Raw genomic sequence first — 20479 nt, 5'->3', positions numbered from 1 at the left:
GTGCTGGTAGCGCCTTGCATGGCAGCTCCCTCCATCAGTGTGTGAATGTGTGTGTGAATGGGTAAATGTGGAAGTAGTGTCAAAGCGCTTTGAGTACCTTGAAGGTAGAAAAGCGCTATACAAGTACAACCCATTTATCATTTATCATTTATTTATAAAGCGCTTTTCATACATAAAAGAAACGCAACGTAAAGTGCTTTACAAAGTTAAACACAATAGTCAATACTTGCAGTGAGTGAACTCATCCAAAAGATGACGCCAAAGCATAAATAATAACACATCTTTCCGTTTGTTAGCTTCTGCGCATGTCAAAGTAAAATATTCTGATTTAAGGTGTGATGCATGAAATGCACGTAATAATCAGATCATTTTTTTCAGGGTCCGTGTACACAGTAACATTGTAATCCCAATGAAATACATGTTGTCAATGTACACGTGGCTAATGAAGTAGTAAACTGGGGACAACACATTGATGACAGCAGTGTGGTGATTGTAACACGTCAACAATGGCAGACAGATGGAGACACTTCAAAAAGAAACAATGACCTGGGTGTAGGAACTTCCCAGTCAGGAAACACTGAAACAATGTTGTCACCTGCCACACAGCATCATGCACTTCACACCTTGCTCTTCTACAAACATTATTGTTCAAAGTTCATTGTTTTCAACTTGCTGCTGATGTTTAAACCGGGGACTTTATTTTAGATTTTGTTCTTTTGTCTTTTTGTTATTAACTGAGGATTTGAGCATTGCTAAATGTTTGTTTTAAAGAAGAGTAAATATTATACTTTACTATTCTTGTATTATTTTCAAGGCTTTTCAATACTGTTATGTGCATCTATGCATGAAACTTGAACAATTCCACAAATCATGTTAAGTATTGGTTTGCATAAAACAACTTGACACACATATTTAATGAAATAATTCAATAATTGCGATAAATATTGTATCTCAGGAGATGCCCAAGTAGTGCCCTACTAGGATTTGTTCATCAAAAATGTGATGCTACTGCTGTCTCCTAACAAGCTGTACAGAGGGTGCAGCATTTTATGTGTGCAACAGTTGGAAAGCTACTGCTGTCTCTTAACAAGCTGCATAGAGGGTGCATCATTTAATGTGTGCAACAGTTGTGTCTGAACAAGCTGCACAGAGTGTGCATCATTTAATGTGTGCAACAGTTGTAAAGCTACTGTTGTCTCCTAACAAGCTGCATAGAGGGTGCATCATTTAATGTGTACAACAGTTGTCTCCTAACAAGCTGCATAGAGGGTGCATCATTTAATGTGTGCAACAGTTGTCTCCTAACAAGCTGCATAGAGGGTGCATCATTTAATGTGTACAACAGTTGTCTCCTAACAAGCTGCATAGAGGGTGCATCATTTAATGTGTACAACAGTTGTCTCCTAACAAGCTGCATAGAGGGTGCATCATTTAATGTGTGCAACAGTTGTCTCTTAACAAGCTGCATAGAGGGTGCATCATTTAATGTGTGCAACAGTTGTCTCTTAACAAGCTGCATAGAGGGTGCATCATTTAATGTGTGCAACAGTTGTCTCCTAACAAGCTGCATAGAGGGTGCATCATTTAATGTGTACAACAGTTGTCTCCTAACAAGCTGCATAGAGAGTGCATCATTTAATGTGTGCAACAGTTGTCTCCTAACAAGCTGCATAGAGGGTGCATCATTTAATGTGTGCAACAGTTGTCTCCTAACAAGCTGCATAGAGGGTGCATCATTTAATGTGTACAACAGTTGTCTCCTAACAAGCTGCATAGAGAGTGCATCATTTAATGTGTGCAACAGTTGTCTCCTAACAAGCTGCATAGAGAGTGCATCATTTAATGTGTACAACAGTTGTCTCCTAACAAGCTGCATAGAGAGTGCATCATTTAATGTGTACAACAGTTGTCTCCTAACAAGCTGCATAGAGAGTGCATCATTTAATGTGTGCAACAGTTGTCTCCTAACAAGCTGCATAGAGGGTGCATCATTTAATGTGTGCAACAGTTGTCTCCTAACAAGCTGCGTAGAGGGTGCATCATTTAATGTGTGCAACAGTTGTAAAGCTAACAAGCTGCATAGAGGGTGCATCATTTAATGTGTGCAACAGTTGTAAAGCTAACAAGCTGCATAGAGGGTGCATCATTTGATTTGTGTGATGGCAGAAGTATTGAACTGAAGCCCAAATCACCATATTCTCTGTGGATGTAGTTTTTTTTTTCAACATCCTTTTTGTCTTTCTTCCCTTCTTTCTCTGCTTCTTCTTTCTTTTTCTTTTTCATCCTGCGTCTGGAACAGAGGTTGTGGTGGAGTTTGAATACGAAGCGCTCCATGAAGATGAGCTGACCTTGCGACCTGGTGACATCATAAAGAATGTCCGCTGCATCGAGGAGGATGGCTGGATGGAGGGAGATCTCAACGGTAAACACGGACTCTTTCCTGACAACTTTGTTAAGGTGAGTGAAAGCATGTTAAAAAAAGTTGACCATATAAATGCAATTTTCTTTTTCACTACGCTTGGATCTGTGCTAAACATGTAGACTAATATGCTCATGTGGATCTGTGCTAAACATGTAGACTAATATGCTCATGTGGATCTGTGCTAAACATGGAGACTAATATGCTCATGTAGGAAGCCATCAGTTGCCTCTGCATCTGAGATTTAGTTTTCCAGACCTCAACCACCGGTTGGGAGAGTAGCCCTGCTAGCAACCTGAGGGTTCCTGGTTCAATCCCCACCTTCTACCAACCTTGTCACGTCCGTTGTGTCCTTGAGCAAGACACTTCACCCTTGCTCCTGATGGGTCGTGGTTAGGGCCTTGCATGGCAACTCCCGCCATCAGTGTGTGTATGTGTGTGTGAATGGATGAATGTGGAAATAGTGTCAAAGCGCTTTGAGTACCTTGAAGGTAGAAAAGCGCTATACAAGTATAACCCATTTACCATTTAACCTACCAACTCAATTGGTTCTAGGACTGAGCTTCTACCTCAAAACAACATTGAAACAAATTGAAATCAACTCAGTCCGTGATTGGGCAGGAATAGCGGGAATAAAATGAATGGAGTGAGCTCTCTTGTATTGGACTTGCTTGGTCAGTTTGCGGGAGGCGGGGCCTCAATTTATACAAGGCCTTAGCCTTGTAATTTTGACAACATTGGTCAACTCTACAGTATTGAATTAACACGCACACATTTTTTCTGGCCCTTGGGCCATTCCGTAGCATGGCAAAATGGCGCTGTGTTTAGTCACTGATGTGCCACAAGCTAGAAAATAGCAAGCAGCAATGGTAAAATAAAGTGTACATTCCAGAAAGCCCAGGTCCAAAGCCATGGCCCGAGAAGACAAGGCTATTTTCATCTTCGATCAAAGTGAGACGTCACCACTGTAGCATTAGTCTGCTGGAGTGTCCATATTGAAAACATCAAATGTCCATTGTTACTGGTCTAGTAAGATGGAATAACAGCTCAGCAGAAAGGCAACGTGGTGGGCAGGAAGTCTAGAGTCACTTCTTTATACAATTGTTCAAAACATGTCAAACAAGACAGCTTCTCAAACCTACCACGCACTTCCGGCTTCACAAAATAGAGCTGCGGGGTCACATACAGTCTAACTACTGTTTTGTAATGTAATCTGTGATATTTCTGCCCAAATAAATGCTAGTACATCAATTGAGGAAGATGTAGGGGGACATTTTCTGGCAATACAATAATGCGCGCCAAAAGGAAATAAGGCGCATAGCTTATGACCAATAGATACTGGGACTTCACATATAGGTGTGTAAATACAAAAAATGTGACTAATTTAGTGCATGGAAACGTAGTGGCTGTAAAAGTACAGTAAATAATCTCCTGACGGTTCAGTTTGCTGCTTTTTTGAAAGCTGTAAATCCTTAATGATAGTAAGATGGGTAATCTTCTCAGGAGACTGGGTTTGTCACTGTGCTTGGCTTGTTAATCTGCTGAAGAGCAGTGCTGGTGCTTGAACTTTGGTCTAACCTCAGCCACTGGCACTTGTACTTCATGGATTGCTAAACGTCATGAGACACGCCTTGGAATGAAAAGTTCTAAACTTCTCTGCTTTGACTGACCAGGATTAGTTGACATGTATCTTCTACTGTGGAGCGTATGATTTTATGTAAATGTTTGTTTTTGCTTTTGCTGTTGTTCATGCGTGTAACATTTCTGGTTAATGGAGTGATTTACAGTGCCACTGAAGACACATTACATAACTCACAGTTAAAATCCTTTCATTTTCTCTAAAATCGACAGTGCGCCTTATAACCCGGAGGGTCCTAATGTATGGCATAATACTGGTTGTGCTTACTGACCTCGAAGCTATTTTATTTGGTACATGGTTTAATAAGTGTGACCAGTAGATGGTAGTCATTAATAAACATTCGAGTATTATTATGGTGTGTGTATAAGAACCGCAAAATGGCACCTATTAGCAGACATATCATCTGGCGTTTTGTTTTGCAATATTACGCAAAAGCAACTTTTCTTCAATCAATCAATGTTTATTTATATAGCCCTAAATCACAAGTGTCTCAAAGGGCTGCGCAAGCCACGACATCCTCAGTACAGAGCCCACATAAGGGCAAGGAAAAACTCACCCCAGTGGGACATCGATGTGAATGACTATGAGAAACCTTGGAGAGGACCGCATATGTGGGTAACCCCCCCTTCCCCCTCTAGGGGAGACCGAATGCAATGGATGTCGAGTGGGTCTGATATAATATTGTGAGAGTCCAGTCCATAGTGGATCCAACATAATAGTAAGAGTCCAGTCCATAGTGGGGCCAGCAGGAAACCATCCCGAGCGGAGACGGGTCAGCAGTGCAGAGATGTTCCCAACCGATGCACAGGCGAGCGGTCCACCCCTGGTCCCGACTCTGGACAGCCAGCACTTCATCCATGGCCACCGGACCTGTGTGTCTCCCCCTCCACAAGGGAGAGGGGGGAGCAGAGGAGAAAGGAAAAGAAATGGCAGATCAACTGGTCCAAAAAAGGGGGGCTATTTAAAAGCTAGAGTATACAAATTAGTTTTAAGATGGGACTTAAATGCTTCTACTGAGGTAGCATCTCTAATTGTTACCGGGAGGGCATTCCATAGTACTGGAGCCCCAATAGAAAACGCTCTATAGCCCGCAGACTTTTTTTGGGCTCTGGGAATCACTAATAAGCCGGAGTTCTTTGAACGCAGATTTCTTGCCGGGACATATGGTACAATACAATCCACAAGATAGGACGGAGCTAGACCGTGTAGTATTTTATACGTAAGTAGTAAAACCTTAAAGTCACATCTTAAGTGCACAGGAAGCCAGTGCAGGTGAGCCAGTATAGGCGTAATTTGATCAAACTTTCTTGTTCTTGTCAAAAGTCTAGCAGCCGCATTTTGTACCAATTGTAGTCTTTTAATGCTAGACATAGGGAGACCCGAAAATAACACGTTAAGTAATCGAGACGAGACGTAACGAACGCATGAATAATGATCTCAGTGTCGCTAGTGGATAAAATAGAACGCATTTTAGCGATATTACGGAGATGAAAGAAGGCCGTTTTAGTAACACTCTTAATGTGTGACTCAAAGGAGAGAGTTGGGTGGAAGATAATACCCAGATTCTTTACCGAGTCGCCTTGTGTAATTGTTTGGTTGTCAAATGTTAAGGTGGTATTATTAAATAAATGTCAGTGTCTAGCAGGACCGATAATCTGCATTTTCAGCATTTCCGTTTTCTTGGCGTTGAGTTGCAAGAAGTTAGCGGACATCCATTGTTTAATTTCATTCAGACACGCCTCCAGTTGACTACAATCCGGCTTACCTTATCCTTACCTTTTGGTACCTGCTGATCTGTATTTGGGATCTGCATAAGTCCTGAAAATTTGCGGGCATCCGCCTTTGTAGTACGTGACGATTCTGTAGTCAATTAACTTCTTCTTTTTCTCTATCTTCTTGTTATGTGACATTCATCCTCCACTGCTGCCATTTCTAATATAAAGTAGTGTAAAGTTCTTACTTATATCTGTCAGTAGACTAGCTATCAAAGCACTAAAAACTGTAGTGAGTTGACATTATTCACCCAAGGCACTTTAGTTATTAGAGAGTTCCGATCACGGGACACATTTCAGGTGTTGTTGTTGCACTAGTGAGCTACGGATGACTTAGACTTAGACAAACTTTAATGATCCACAAGGGAAATTGTTCAACACAGTAGCTCAGTTACAATGATGGAAAGTGTAAGGATAGAAAGGACAATGCAGGTATAAATAGACTAATATAGCGGTAAAAAATCTAACTTATATACGAATATATACATATGTGTACAGAATAATATATATACAGATATATTATATTATGTCAATAACATATATACAATATACAGGTAAAAGCCAGTAAATTAGAATATTTTGAAAAACTTGATTTATTTCAGTAATTGCATTCAAAAGGTGTAACTTGTACATTATATTTATTCATTGCACACAGACTGATGCATTCAAATGTTTATTTCATTTAATTTTGATGATTTGAAGTGGCAACAAATGAAAATCCAAAATTCCGTGTGTCACAAAATTAGAATATTACTTAAGGCTAATACAAAAAAGGGATTTTTAGAAATGTTGGCCAACTGAAAAGTATGAAAATGAAAAATATGAGCATGTACAATACTCAATACTTGGTTGGAGCTCCTTTTGCCTCAATTACTGCGTTAATGCGGCGTGGCATGGAGTCGATGAGTTTCTGGCACTGCTCAGGTGTTATGAGAGCCCAGGTTGCTCTGATAGTGGCCTTCAACTCTTCTGCGTTTTTGGGTCTGGCATTCTGCATCTTCCTTTTCACAATACCCCACAGATTTTCTATGGGGCTAAGGTCAGGGGAGTTGGCGGGCCAATTTAGAACAGAAATACCATGGTCCGTAAACCAGGCACGGGTAGATTTTGCGCTGTGTGCAGGCGCCAAGTCCTGTTGGAACTTGAAATCTCCATCTCCATAGAGCAGGTCAGCAGCAGGAAGCATGAAGTGCTCTAAAACTTGCTGGTAGACGGCTGCGTTGACCCTGGATCTCAGGAAACAGAGTGGACCGACACCAGCAGATGACATGGCACCCCAAACCATCACCCAACCATGCATATTTTGCATTTCCTTTGGAAATCGAGGTCCCAGAGTCTGGAGGAAGACAGGAGAGGCACAGGATCCACGTTGCCTGAAGTCTAGTGTAAAGTTTCCACCATCAGTGATGGTTTGGGGTGCCATGTCATCTGCTGGTGTCGGTCCACTCTGTTTGCTGAGATCCAGGGTCAACGCAGCCGTCTACCAGCAAGTTTTAGAGCACTTCATGCTTCCTGCTGCTGACCTGCTCTATGGAGATGGAGATTTCAAGTTCCAGCAGGACTTGGCGCCTGCACACAGCGCAAAATCTACCCGTGCCTGGTTTACGGACCATGGTATTTCTGTTCTAAATTGGCCTGCCAACTCCCCTGACCTTAGCCCCATAGAAAATCTGTGGGGTATTGTGAAAAGGAAGATGCAGAATGCCAGACCCAAAAACGCAGAAGAGTTGAAGGCCACTATCAGAGCAACCTGGGCTCTCATAACACCTGAGCAGTGCCAGAAACTCATCGACTCCATGCCACGCCGCATTAACGCAGTAATTGAGGCAAAAGGAGCTCCAACCAAGTATTGAGTATTGTACATGCTCATATTTTTCATTTTCATACTTTTCAGTTGGCCAACATTTCTAAAAATCCCTTTTTTGTATTAGCCTTAAGTAATATTCTAATTTTGTGACACACGGAATTTTGGATTTTCATTTGTTGCCACTTCAAATCATCAAAATTAAATGAAATAAACATTTGAATGCATCAGTCTGTGTGCAATGAATAAATATAATGTACAAGTTACACCTTTTGAATGCAATTACTGAAATAAATCAAGTTTTTCAAAATATTCTTAATTTACTGGCTTTTACCTGTATACCAATGACCATGTACAATATTACAGTATATACAGTATATGTGACAGCAGCAGCATACAATAGAGAGTAGATCCAGCAGGAAATAGAAAATAGACATTAAAAACATTATAAAGAAAGAGAAGTAGCTAACATGTCAGGTAATAGGCAGATGTCATCTATTGCTGTATGGCGAGTGATTATACAGCTGGATGAAGTATGGAATGAAGGAGTTGTTGAATGGCACAGTGCAGGAAGGAAGTTGAAGGAGCCTGTTGGAGTATGAACTCCGCTGTCCCTTAATTGTCAGGTGGAGTGGGTGGGCAGGATTGTCCATGATGGCCAGCAGTTTGTCCAGTGTCCTCCTGTCCCTCACTGACACAAACGCCTCCAACTGCGTGCCAATAGTTTGGCCGGCTTTTCGGATCAGTTTATCAATCCGGTTTGAGTCCATTTTGCTGGTGCTGCTCCCCCAACAAACCACTGCAAAGTACAGGGCACTGGCCACAACAGACTGATAAAATATCTCCAACAGCTTGCTGCACACATTAAAGGACCTAAGCTTCCTCAGGAAAAAGAGTCTGCTCATGCCCTTCTTGTAAACAGCTTTGCAGTTGTCCTTCCAGTCCAGTCTGCTGTTCAAGTGGACTCCCAGGTACTTGTACTGCTCCACTACTGCCACCTCCCGGCCCTGGATCTTGATGGGCTCCACCGGGGTCACTCTCTTCATGAAGTCGATGACCAGCTCCTTGGTCTTGTCCACATTAAGGACCAGATAGTTCGCCTGAGACCACTCCACAAAGTCAGCGATCAGTGTCCTGTACTCCAATTCCCGTCCCTCTCTGATACACCCGACCACAGCAGAGTCGTCAGAGTATTTCTGCAGGTGGCAGGACCTGGAACTATACTTGAAGTCTGAGGTGTACAGGGTGAACAGGAAAGGGGACAGGACGGTCCCCTGTGGAGCACCTACACCACTGACCACAGTATCCGACAGGGAGCTCCCCTACGCACAAACTGGGGCCTGTCAGACAAGTAATCAGTGATCCAGGAGACAATGGATGAACTGACACCCATCCTAAGCAACTTGTCACTCATCAGAATTGGCTGAATGGTGTTAAAGGCACTGGAGAAATCAAAAAACATGATCCTCACAGTGCCCAGACTGTCAGAAAGTGACTTGAAGGTGATGTGTAAAACATCATGGATGCAACATTTTGAGCAAAGAACCACCATTACATGTTATGTAGACCATAAGGAAGTCTTTTACTTTCAGAAAATAATCATAAAAATATGACTCTTTTAATGCGCCCTATAATCCGGTGCGCCTTTTGTATGAAAATAGACCTGAATAGACCCGCTCATCGGCAGTGCGCCTTATAATCCGGTGCTCCCTATGGTCTGAAAATACGGTACACATATACATAAACAAATATATTACAGGGTTTCCACTTAATTTAACTGCATTTTTATTACCGCCACATCTTGAAAATATGTTTTAGTTTTGTTTTTTTTACATGAAAACAAATTATAGTAATATAATATATTTTAGCCCCCAGAAGAAATCACACAAAGTCCAAAAGGAGATTAATTGTGTGATATTCGGTCGCATCGGTTTATCATTAACAACCCGAGAGGAAACTCCATCTTGACAGAAAATAACTGAAATGTAGAATTGTTTGCAAACTTTTTGTGACTTTAGATAACTGCTGCAATGAAACAAAGAATGGAAAATTTAAAGGGGTCTGACTACTGTCCGTACCCACTGTTATTCAGTGGGCAAGTTGTGTGGTTTTATACCACACACTTCACCTTTCTGTTTTGTTTTTTGAATAATCATAGTTGGGAAAGGCTGTCTGAATAGTCCTGATATAGTAATTCTACGCACATTCCACCAGGCGTAGTAGTCATGGTCAATGGCTAGCACAATTGCACCACTTCTTCAACCACTTGCACATTTTGAATAATTAAAGATTATTGTCAGAGAATACTATCTCTGGGACGTTCCATGGGCCCGATTGCAAAGGTGGGAGTGGAGACCTGCTCAAACAGAATAGCAGGTGTAGTGCATTATCTCAAGCATACATCCAGTAAATAGGTGTGTTCACATGTGCCAAAGGCAAGTTGCCAATGTCACCTTCCTTGGCCAAAGTTGTCAGATTTCAGATATTTCATATTTTCCGGCCTTAATTCAGGTGAAGGAGATCATAGTCCATCCATCCTTGCATCTTCTTCCGCTTATCCGAGGTTGTGTCGCAGGGGCAGCAGCCTAAGCAGGGAAGCCCAGACTTCCCTCTCCCCAGCCACTTCGTCCAGCTCCTCCCGGGGGATCCCGAGGCGTTCCCAGGCCAGCCGGGAGACATAGTCTTCCCAACGTGTCCTGGGTCTTCTTTGTGGCCTCCTACCGGTCGGACGTGCCCAAAACACCTCCCTAGGGAGTCGTTCGGGTGGCATCCTGACCAGATGCCCGAACCACCTCATCTGGCTCCTCTCCATGTGGAGGAGCAGCGGATTTACTTTGAGTTCCTCCCGGATGGCAGAGCTTCTCACCCTATCCCTCAGGAAGAGCACCGCCACCCAGTGGAGAAAACTCATTTCAGCCGCTTGGACCCGTGATCTTGTCCTTTTGGTCACAACCCAAAGCTCATGACCATAGGTGAGGATGGGAACTTAGATCGACCGGTAAATTGAGAGCTTTGCCTTCCGGCTCAGCTTCTTCTTCACTCACAATCCACTCTTCCCTCACTCGTGAACAAGACTCCAAGGTACTTGAACTCCTCCACTTGGGGCAGGGTCTCCTCCCCAACCCGATGGCACTCCACCCTTTTCCGGGCAAGAACCGTGGACTCGGGCTTGGAGGTGCTGATTCTCATCCCAGTCGCTTCACACTCGGCTGCAAACCGATCCAGTGAGAGCTGAAGATCCTGGCCAAAAAGCAGAGACCTAATCGTGCAGCCACCAAACCGACAAAGGACAGCCTTGGCGGAGTCCAACCCTCACTGGAAACGTGTCCGACTTACTGCCGGCAATGCGGACCAAGCTCTGACACTGATCATACAGGGAGCGGACCGCCACAATCGGACAGTCCGATACCCCATACTCTATGGACACCCTTATGTTTGAACATGGTGTTTGTTATGGACAATCTGTGACGAGCACACAAGTCCAATAACAAAACACCACTCGGGTTCAGATCCAGGTGGCCATTCTTCCCAATCACGCCTCTCCAGGTTTCACTGTCGTTGCCAACATGAGCGTTGAAGTCCTCAGTAGGACAAGGGAATCACCCGGGGGATCATAGTATATTGTTTAAAATAAAGACATTCCTTTTTACTAACAGACAATAGGAAATGTTTTTCTTTGCTCAGGGGACTTAGCAATAGAATCATGCTGGTCCTTCTGCCAAATGATATGTCAAACATTACCACAACAACACATGCATCTTGGCTTCTTTCTACTTTCCAATAACTGTACATGAGGAAACACAGTGCAGAAGGAGGTATTTAAGTTGCTGTTTTTACCCTGGAATCAAATGTCACACTCCTGCCTCTCTATCAGCAGTCAGTGACATCACAAAAGATAGAAGATGAAAGAGTGTGTATTAAAGAAGTATTGCTACAGCATCTTCATGGTTCACCACATACCTCGCCATGAGGTCATGGTTTGGAAAATGTTTGAGTTATTATTAAAAAACAAACAACTATGATGTATTATACTATAATTTACAAGGTTTATAGTTTATTTTGTATGTGTTGCATATCTATAAAGGGGTGCATATATACCTGCTAATATATATGCAGGTAAGTACAGTCATGGCCAAACTCCCGTTTGTTCCACCAAAATTGCTTGTTTTTCCAAGTACATTAGAGAACAGTTAACATACAGAGAGAGCATAGTTATTAACCCTTTGATCAAAAATGTTTTATTTTATATTATTTATTTCATATTGATCCTTAGACAACACATTTGCCAAGTACCAGTCAGCAGCTCCAGTCGGCGATTCAAATTTTGTCTTAACACTGTATATTTCTCTGTAAATACACCTTAACACTGTATATGTCTCTGTAAATACACCATAACACTGTATATGTCTCTGTAAATACACCTTAACACTGTATATGTCTCTGTAAATACACCATAACACTGTATATGTCTCTGTAAATACACCTTAACACTGTATATGTCTCTGTAAATACACCATAACACTGTATATGTCTCTGTAAATACACCATAACACTATATGTCTCTGTAAATACACCATAACACTGTATATGTCTCTGTAAATACACCTTAACACTGTATATGTCTCTGTAAATACACCTTAACACTGTATATGTCTCTGTAAATACACCTTAACACTGTATATGTCTCTGTAAATACACCTTAACACTGTATATGTCTCTGTAAATACACCTTAACACTGTATATGTCTCTGTAAATACACCTTAACACTGTATATGTCTCTGTAAATACACCTTAACACTGTATATGTCTCTGTAAATACACCTTAACACTGTATATGTCTCTGTAAATACACCTTAACACTGTATATGTCTCTGTAAATACACCTTAACACTGTATATGTCTCTGTAAATACACCTTAACACTGTATATTTCTCTGTAAATACACCTTAACACTGTATATGTCTCTGTAAATACACCATAACACTGTATATGTCTCTGTAAATACACCTTAACACTGTATATGTCTCTGTAAATACACCTTAACACTGTATATTTCTCTGTAAATACACCTTAACACTGTATATGTCTCTGTAAATACACCTTAACACTGTATATTTCTCTGTAAATAATAATAATAATAATAATGGGTTAGATTTATATAGCACTTTTCTAGGCACTCAAATCGCTTCACAGAGAAGTGAGAACCCATCATTAATTTTTACAACTCCTTCATTCATCATTCATTCACCGGTGTGAGCGGCACCGGGGGCAAGGGTGAAGTGTCCAGCCCAAGGACACAACGGCAGCGAATTGGATGGTAAGAGGCGGGGAGCGAACCTGCAACCCTCAGGTTTCTGGCCCGGCTGCTCTACCCACTACGCCATACCGCCCCCAAATTATTATTAATATTATTATTATTGTAAATACAAACCCCGTTTCCATATGAGTTGGGAAATTGTGTTAGATGTAAATATAAACGGAATACAATGATTTGCAAATCCTTTTCAAGCCATATTCAGTTGAATGCACTACAAAGACAACATATTTGATGTTCAAACTCATAAACTTTATTTTTTTTGGGAAAATAATAATTAACTTAGAATTTCACGGCTGCAACACGTGCCAAAGTAGTTGGGAAAGGGCATGTTCACCACTGTGTTACATGGCCTTTCCTTTTAACAACACTCAGTAAAGGTTTGGGAACTGAGGAGACACATTTTTGAAGCTTCTCAGGTGGAATTCTTTCCCATTCTTGCTTGATGTACAGCTTAAGTTGTTCAACAGTCCGGGGGTCTCCGTTGTGCTATTTTAGGCTTCATAATGTGCCACACATTTTCAATGGGGGACAGGTCTGGACTACAGGCAGGCCAGTCTAGTACCCGCACTCTTTTACTATGAAGCCACGTTGATGTAGCACGTGGCTTGGCAATGTCTTGCTGAAATAAGCAGGGGCGTCCATGGTAACGTTGCTTGGCTGGCAACATATGTTGCTCCAAAACCTGTATGTACCTTTCAGCATTAATGGTGCCTTCACAGATGTGTAAGTTACCCATGTCTTGGGCACTAATACACCCCCATACCATCACACATGCTGGCTTTTTAACTTTGCGCCTATAACAATCCGGATGGTTCTTTTCCTCTTTGGTCCTGTAGGTAACTGTAGTTACTGACAGTGGGTTTCTGAAGTGTTCCTGAGCCCATGTGGTGATATCCTTTACACACTGATGTCGCTTTTTGATGCAGTACAACCTGAGGGATGGAAGGTCACGGGCTTAGCTGCTTACGTGCAGTGATTTCTCCAGATTCTCTGAACCCTTTGATGATATTACGGAGCGTAGATGGTGAAATCCTTAAATTCCTTGCAATAGCTGGTTGAGAGAGGTTTTTCTTAAACTGTTCAACAATTTGCTCACGCATTTGTTGACAAAGTGGTGACCCTCGCCCCATCCTTGTTTGTGAATGACTGAGCATTTCATGGAATCTACTTTTATACCCAATCATGGCACCCACCTGTTCCCAATTAGCCTGCACACCTGTGGGATGTTCCAAATAAGTGTTTGATGAGCATTCCTCAACTTTATCAGTATTTATTGCCAACTTTCCCAACTTCTTTGTCACGTGTTGCTGGTGTCAAATTCTAAAGTTAATGATTATTTGCAAAAAAAAATGTTTATGAGTTTGAACATCAAATATGTTGTCTTTGTAGCATATTCAACTGAATATGGCTTGAAAAGGATTTGCAAATCATTGTATTGCGTTTATATTTACATCTAACACAATTTCCCAACTCATATGGAAACGGGGTTTGTACACCTTAACACTGTATGTTTCTCTGTAAATACATTTGAAAACATCTGTCCACTTCTCATAGTTTTGTGTATGGAAACAACCCGACTCGCAGTTCTGTCATATTTTCGGTCTGTGGAACCATTGGTGAGCCAGACCTGCATGCTGGATGGACATTCAATATTCTAGAGAGTTTTTTGTACAATTTGTATTGATTTGATTTGTATGTTTCTGCTTGTATTTCCTTTATTTGTTTTTATTGTTGTAGTATGTTTATCTTCTGTTACTATAATATTGTATGTCCAGTGTAAGTGGAGTGTGGATAATGGAACGCTTCAAAATGTGGGAGTTTTTCAACTTCCACAATCCCCTTTCATTTTCATGAGAATTTCCTGGAAAATGTGGAATATGAGATATATAAGTGAATGTGTGTGGGATCTGAACCAAAGATGTTGTTGTGGCTTGTGCAGCCCTTTGAGACACTTGTGATTTAGGTATGTATGTAACCTTTTTAAATAGAGAAGAGGTGTTTTGGGAAACTGGGAATTGTTCTAGTATATAAACAAGAATAGCTTGAATGTCCTGACTGAAAGGAATGTTTTGATGGTGCAATGGTTGAAATTGGATGAAAAAGTGAGACAATTTAGTTTCACTCAATTAAACAAACTTACCATTCTGGACTTGTAATATCTTTGTAAGGGGGTACACTTTATAAAATGAGTAGTGGATCAAATACTTGTTGTCATGTTTGTACAAAAGTGTTTTTGTGTACAATATTGTAAAAAATGTTTAGCTCCAGCAGACATTTTTACATTTGAAATCAAATTACTAAACAAATCAAGGCAAAGTTCTTATTTAAAATTGTTCTCACTTCTGTTGTCTAAGGAAGTAAAGAAGGAGGCCAAGGAAGCAAAACATGAACCCAAAGAAGAACCCCAGCAGCCTGTGAAGAGAGATAAATCTTCAGGGACTGTGGCCAACTTGGTTCAGAGGATGAGCACCATTGGCCTCCCAACTGGTGGCTTCCAGCCACGACCATCAGCTGCCATGAAGAGTAAGATTGATCCTCACTTCACCTTTTTCATATATTTGACACCCTGATGCTAAAGGCATTGAACTAAATAGTAACATCAATAAGGCACCACCACGTCCACCAGAAGTAAAGGATGTCACCAAGAGGAGTGTCCCCATGTAACATTGGGTGTTGCTCCAATATTAGCAGAAAAAACCCAAATGATTGTATCTAAAATGTCAGATATAAGATCCAATACAAGTAGTCCTGCAGAGCTCCATGGCCTGATCACATCATCCAAATATTCCTTCTATTTGACTTGAGCATGTACAACTTGCTGTAAAGACATGCTTCATTTTTAGTCATGACCACTAGGTGTCGCCAAAACACAAATTAACATTCCACTTGTAAATTTGTCACAAGGTGAGTGTTTCTCATGCCTACCATTGCTCTTTGAGTATTTTCACTGGACTAAATGTTTCTAACATTCCACACTACAAAATTAAATCTTGTACTTTTCTGCTATAAGGTGAGTGTTTCTCATTGTTCTCTGTTTGTCATTTCACTTGATCAAGCCTTTTCTACTCTACAAAATAATGGTATGTGCTGTGATATGGTATTGAATGAATATAGGCCAACACATGTATTTGACACAGTTCCCGTATCCCAAATCACTCACCTCAGGATTTCTACGTTAACGTAATTGCGGACGGGATTGCAGAACTGGCCAATGAAAACAGAATTTGCTGGTAGACGTGGAATATCTCCAAAATTGACAGAAATATGAGTGAAATGTTGTCATTGTGAGGAAAGGGAACATTTGTCTGAGGAAATCATGTGTCTGAGACCGCTCATTCATCGCCTCTATTACATACGTTTTTTTACATTGGATGTTTTAAAATAGTTTTTACTGTATATTTATTAGCAGTGGAATATTGTTCCTGTTTTTTTATATAATATATTGTGATTACACCGCAGAGAGTGGAAAACTCAATTTTGATTGACAATACATACTTGGATCGATTTGAATCCCAAACTAAAGAATGTGGAAACAGCAACTTAAGTCTACCAACAAACTAGGAAGCTAATGCTACACAGGACAAACCCCCCAATGCAAACTCAAAGAACAGACAGGACAGCATGTCCTAAATTAATTTATTTGTTTTTCTCAAGTTATCTCCCCACTCAAAAACCTAGCAGCTGTCAATGGAAGAAAAACAAGGCAATGGTGCAAAACACTTCATACAATTTCATAAAACACACAGAATAAGACAAAGCAACTTAAACAAATCAGAAAACAAATGAACGAGATGAAACACTGAAAAATGTCATAAAACCCAAAAATGAAAGACAAAAGACTTTCCCAAAGCAGAAAAGGAATGTCCCAATTCACAAACTGAGAGCTAAATCAAGTCGCTACTTTCTCATTCGGACTCTGCAGACATGAACATGAACAAAAGATTTGGCTGTCAATCCCAGACGTTCCTTTCCTGCTTTCTGCACCAAACCACTTACAATTTCACAAATCACAAACACAGAAGTCCAACTAACTTACAGTTGAAGAAAGCGTCAAAGGAATGTTCCTAACTTCATCAGCCAATGGTTGTGTTCATGTCCGCAGAGCCCGAGTGAGAAAAGAAATAATAATAATAATAATAATAATAATACCTGGGATTTATATAGCGCTTTTCTAAGTACTCAAAGTCGCTTTACATGAAATAGATTGGTTGCTTGTAATTTGGGACATTCCCTTTCCGGGTTATGACATTTGAAAATTGTTTTGGCTTTTGTGTTTTCTAGAATTGTGAAGTGTTTTGTCTGTTGTCATTTTGTTGTCTGTAATTGTAAATTGTTTCAATGGATTGTAAACGGTCTTGCCCTTCCAGGCCACCGTACAGGGCACTTCCAGCCTTCACAGTAACACAGCTGTGCAATTTTACTTTTGTTCCGCCTCAAACGGCTCGTTTTCTAAGGTGGCATCATTTTTTCAATCTATCTTTTATCGACGTGTTTACTTTCGTTTTCTAAGGTGGCATCATTTTATCAATCTGTCTTTTATCGACGTGTTTACCTTATATGTCACTAGCTGTATTGTAGTAAAGACTTACAACAAATGACCATCAAAGTTGTTATGCGAATATAAAATGTTATGTAAAAACACAAGAATGAAAAGAAATAGAAGAAAAGCATGATGCTCAATGACTCCTCCTCCTTATGTCTGTGTACAAAGTCAATGTGCAAGCAATGGCTGCTTTCAGTTTGGCTACAACCGCTTCCACCAGTCAGACCAGTCCACTCTATTTGTTCCTGATTGGCTTTACAACATGTCTGTAGCTCTGATCACTGCTTTGTTCCAATAAGAATAGACACTTTACAACATGTCTGTAGCACTGATCACTGCTTTGTTCCAATAAGAATAGACACTTTACAACAGGTCTGTAGCACTGATCACTGCTTTGTTCCAATAAGAATAGACACTTTACAACAGGTCTGTAGCACTGATCACTGCTTTGTTCCAATAAGAATAGACACTTTACAACATGTCTGTAGCACTGATCACTGCTTTGTTCCAATAAGAATAGACACTTTACAACATGTCTGTAGCACTGATCACTGCTTTGTTCCAATAAGAATAGACACTTTACAACATGTCTGTAGCTCTGATCACTGCTTTGTTCCAATAAGAATAGACACTTTACAACATGTCTGTAGCTCTGATCACTGCTTTGTTCCAATAAGAATAGACACTTTACAACAGGTCTGTAGCACTGATCACTGCTTTGTTCTAATAAGAATAGACACTTTACAACATGTCTGTAGCACTGATCACTGCTTTGTTCCAATAAGAATAGACACTTTTCAACATGTCTGTAGCACTGATCACTGCTTTGTTCCAATAAGAATAGACACTTTACAACATGTCTGTAGCACTGATCACTGCTTTGTTCCAATAAGAATAGACACTTTACAACATGTCTGTAGCACTGATCACTGCTTTGTTCCAATAAGAATAGACACTTTACAACATGTCTGTAGCTCTGATCACTGCTTTGTTCCAATAAGAATAGACACTTTACAACATGTCTGTAGCACTGATCACTGCTTTGTTCCAATAAGAATAGACACTTTACAACATGTCTGTAGCACTGATCACTGCTTTGTTCCAATAAGAATAGACACTTTACAACAGGTCTGTAGCACTGATCACTGCTTTGTTCCAATAAGAATAGACACTTTACAGCATGTCTGTAGCACTGATCACTGCTTTGTTCCAATAAGAATAGACACTTTACAACAGGTCTGTAGCACTGATCACTGCTTTGTTCCAATAAGAATAGACACTTTACAACATGTCTGTAGCACTGATCACTGCTTTGTTCCAATAAGAATAGACACTTTACAACATGTCTGTAGCACTGATCACTGCTTTGTTCCAATAAGAATAGACACTTTACAACAGGTCTGTAGCACTGATCACTGCTTTGTTCCAATAAGAATAGACACTTTACAGCATGTCTGTAGCACTGATCACTGCTTTGTTCCAATAAGAATAGACACTTTACAACAGGTCTGTAGCACTGATCACTGCTTTGTTCCAATAAGAATAGACACTTTACAGCATGTCTGTAGCACTGATCACTGCTTTGTTCCAATAAGAATAGACACTTTACAACAGGTCTGTAGCACTGATCACTGCTTTGTTCCAATAAGAATAGACACTTTACAACATGTCTGTAGCACTGATCACTGCTTTGTTCCAATAAGAATAGACACTTTACAACATGTCTGTAGCACTGATCACTGCTTTGTTCCAATAAGAATAGACACTTTACAACATGTCTGTAGCACTGATCACTGCTTTGTTCCAATAAGAATAGACACTTTACAACATGTCTGTAGCACTGATCACTGCTTTGTTCCAATAAGAATAGACACTTTACAACATGTCTGTAGCACTGATCACTGCTTTGTTCCAATAAGAATAGACACTTTACAACAGGTCTGTAGCACTGATCACTGCTTTGTTCCAATAAGAATAGACAAGTGTAGTGATGAACATGCAGGTAATGATCACAACCACTGTGACTTCTTAAAAGTTAACTGCACTTTTGTTTTTGGAACTTTGTAACGTCTTTCTCTATTTTTGTGTATTCTAACTTGTGAAATTCCACTGGTACTAACTAGACAACTAACGACATTGCGACATAAGTGATTGTTTTATTATATCCGTAGTGTGTATATCATGTTAAACACTTAGCTATAGTGCTACATTATGCTTCGTGTTTCACTAAAGCTGGGTATGCTTCATTCAGCTTCTAAAACTTGTACCCCGTCCTCGTTATGCTCATGCTCAAAAATAGAAGGTTCTGGCTCATCATTTGTCCCAAAGTAGTTGTTGTTGTTGGCTCTCTTGAAATCTGCCATAATTAGTAGTTGTAGTTGAAAGAAATAGCAATTGTAATGTACTCTGATATCATTGCACCGCTGTATTGCTCAAAATGACCAAATACACTATATACTACATGTTATTATGAATGTTACTACATGACATATATACTTACATCATGTATATATTACATGTTATTATGAATGTTACTACATGACATATATACTTACATCATGTATATATTACATGTTATTATGAATGTTACTACATGACATATATACTTACATCATGTATATATTACATGTTATTATGAATGTTACTACATGACATATATACTTACATCATGTATATATTACATGTTATTATGAATGTTACTACATGACATATATACTTACATCATGTATATATTACATGTTATTATGAATGTTACTACATGACATATATACTTACATCATGTATATATTACATGTTATTATGAATGTTACTACTTGACATATATACTTACATCATGTATATATTACATGTTAATATGAATGTTACTACATGACATATATACTTACATCATGTATATATTACAAACCCCGTTTCCATATGAGTTGGGAAATTGTGTTAGATGTAAATATAAACGGAATACAATGATTTGCAAATCACTTTCAAGC

The 20479-nt window shown here is 40.1% G+C and overlaps 1 protein-coding gene across 6 annotated transcripts in view; it reads left to right on the top strand.

The window, feature by feature from the left end:
• cd2ap (CD2-associated protein) overlaps positions 1-20479 on the top strand; it is a 105232-nt gene that overhangs the window by 16327 nt on the left and 68426 nt on the right. For 5 of the 6 annotated variants that reach the window (XM_072911938.1, XM_072911937.1, XM_072911936.1 and 2 more), the window contains exons 2-3: positions 2300-2457; positions 15307-15475. In XM_072911938.1, the coding sequence (XP_072768039.1) occupies positions 2300-2457; positions 15307-15475 (327 nt within the window). Of the gene's footprint in view, positions 1-2299; positions 2458-11608; positions 11751-15306; positions 15476-20479 lie in introns of those variants that run through there. The other variant, XM_061924419.1, reaches the window with a different exon arrangement.

This window comes from Nerophis lumbriciformis, linkage group LG29 (genome assembly GCF_033978685.3).
Source record: "Nerophis lumbriciformis linkage group LG29, RoL_Nlum_v2.1, whole genome shotgun sequence".
Classification (NCBI taxonomy): domain Eukaryota; kingdom Metazoa; phylum Chordata; class Actinopteri; order Syngnathiformes; family Syngnathidae; genus Nerophis; species Nerophis lumbriciformis.
The sequence above is the reverse complement of the archived record's forward strand: the minus strand, read 5'-3'. Positions and strand labels throughout refer to the sequence as shown.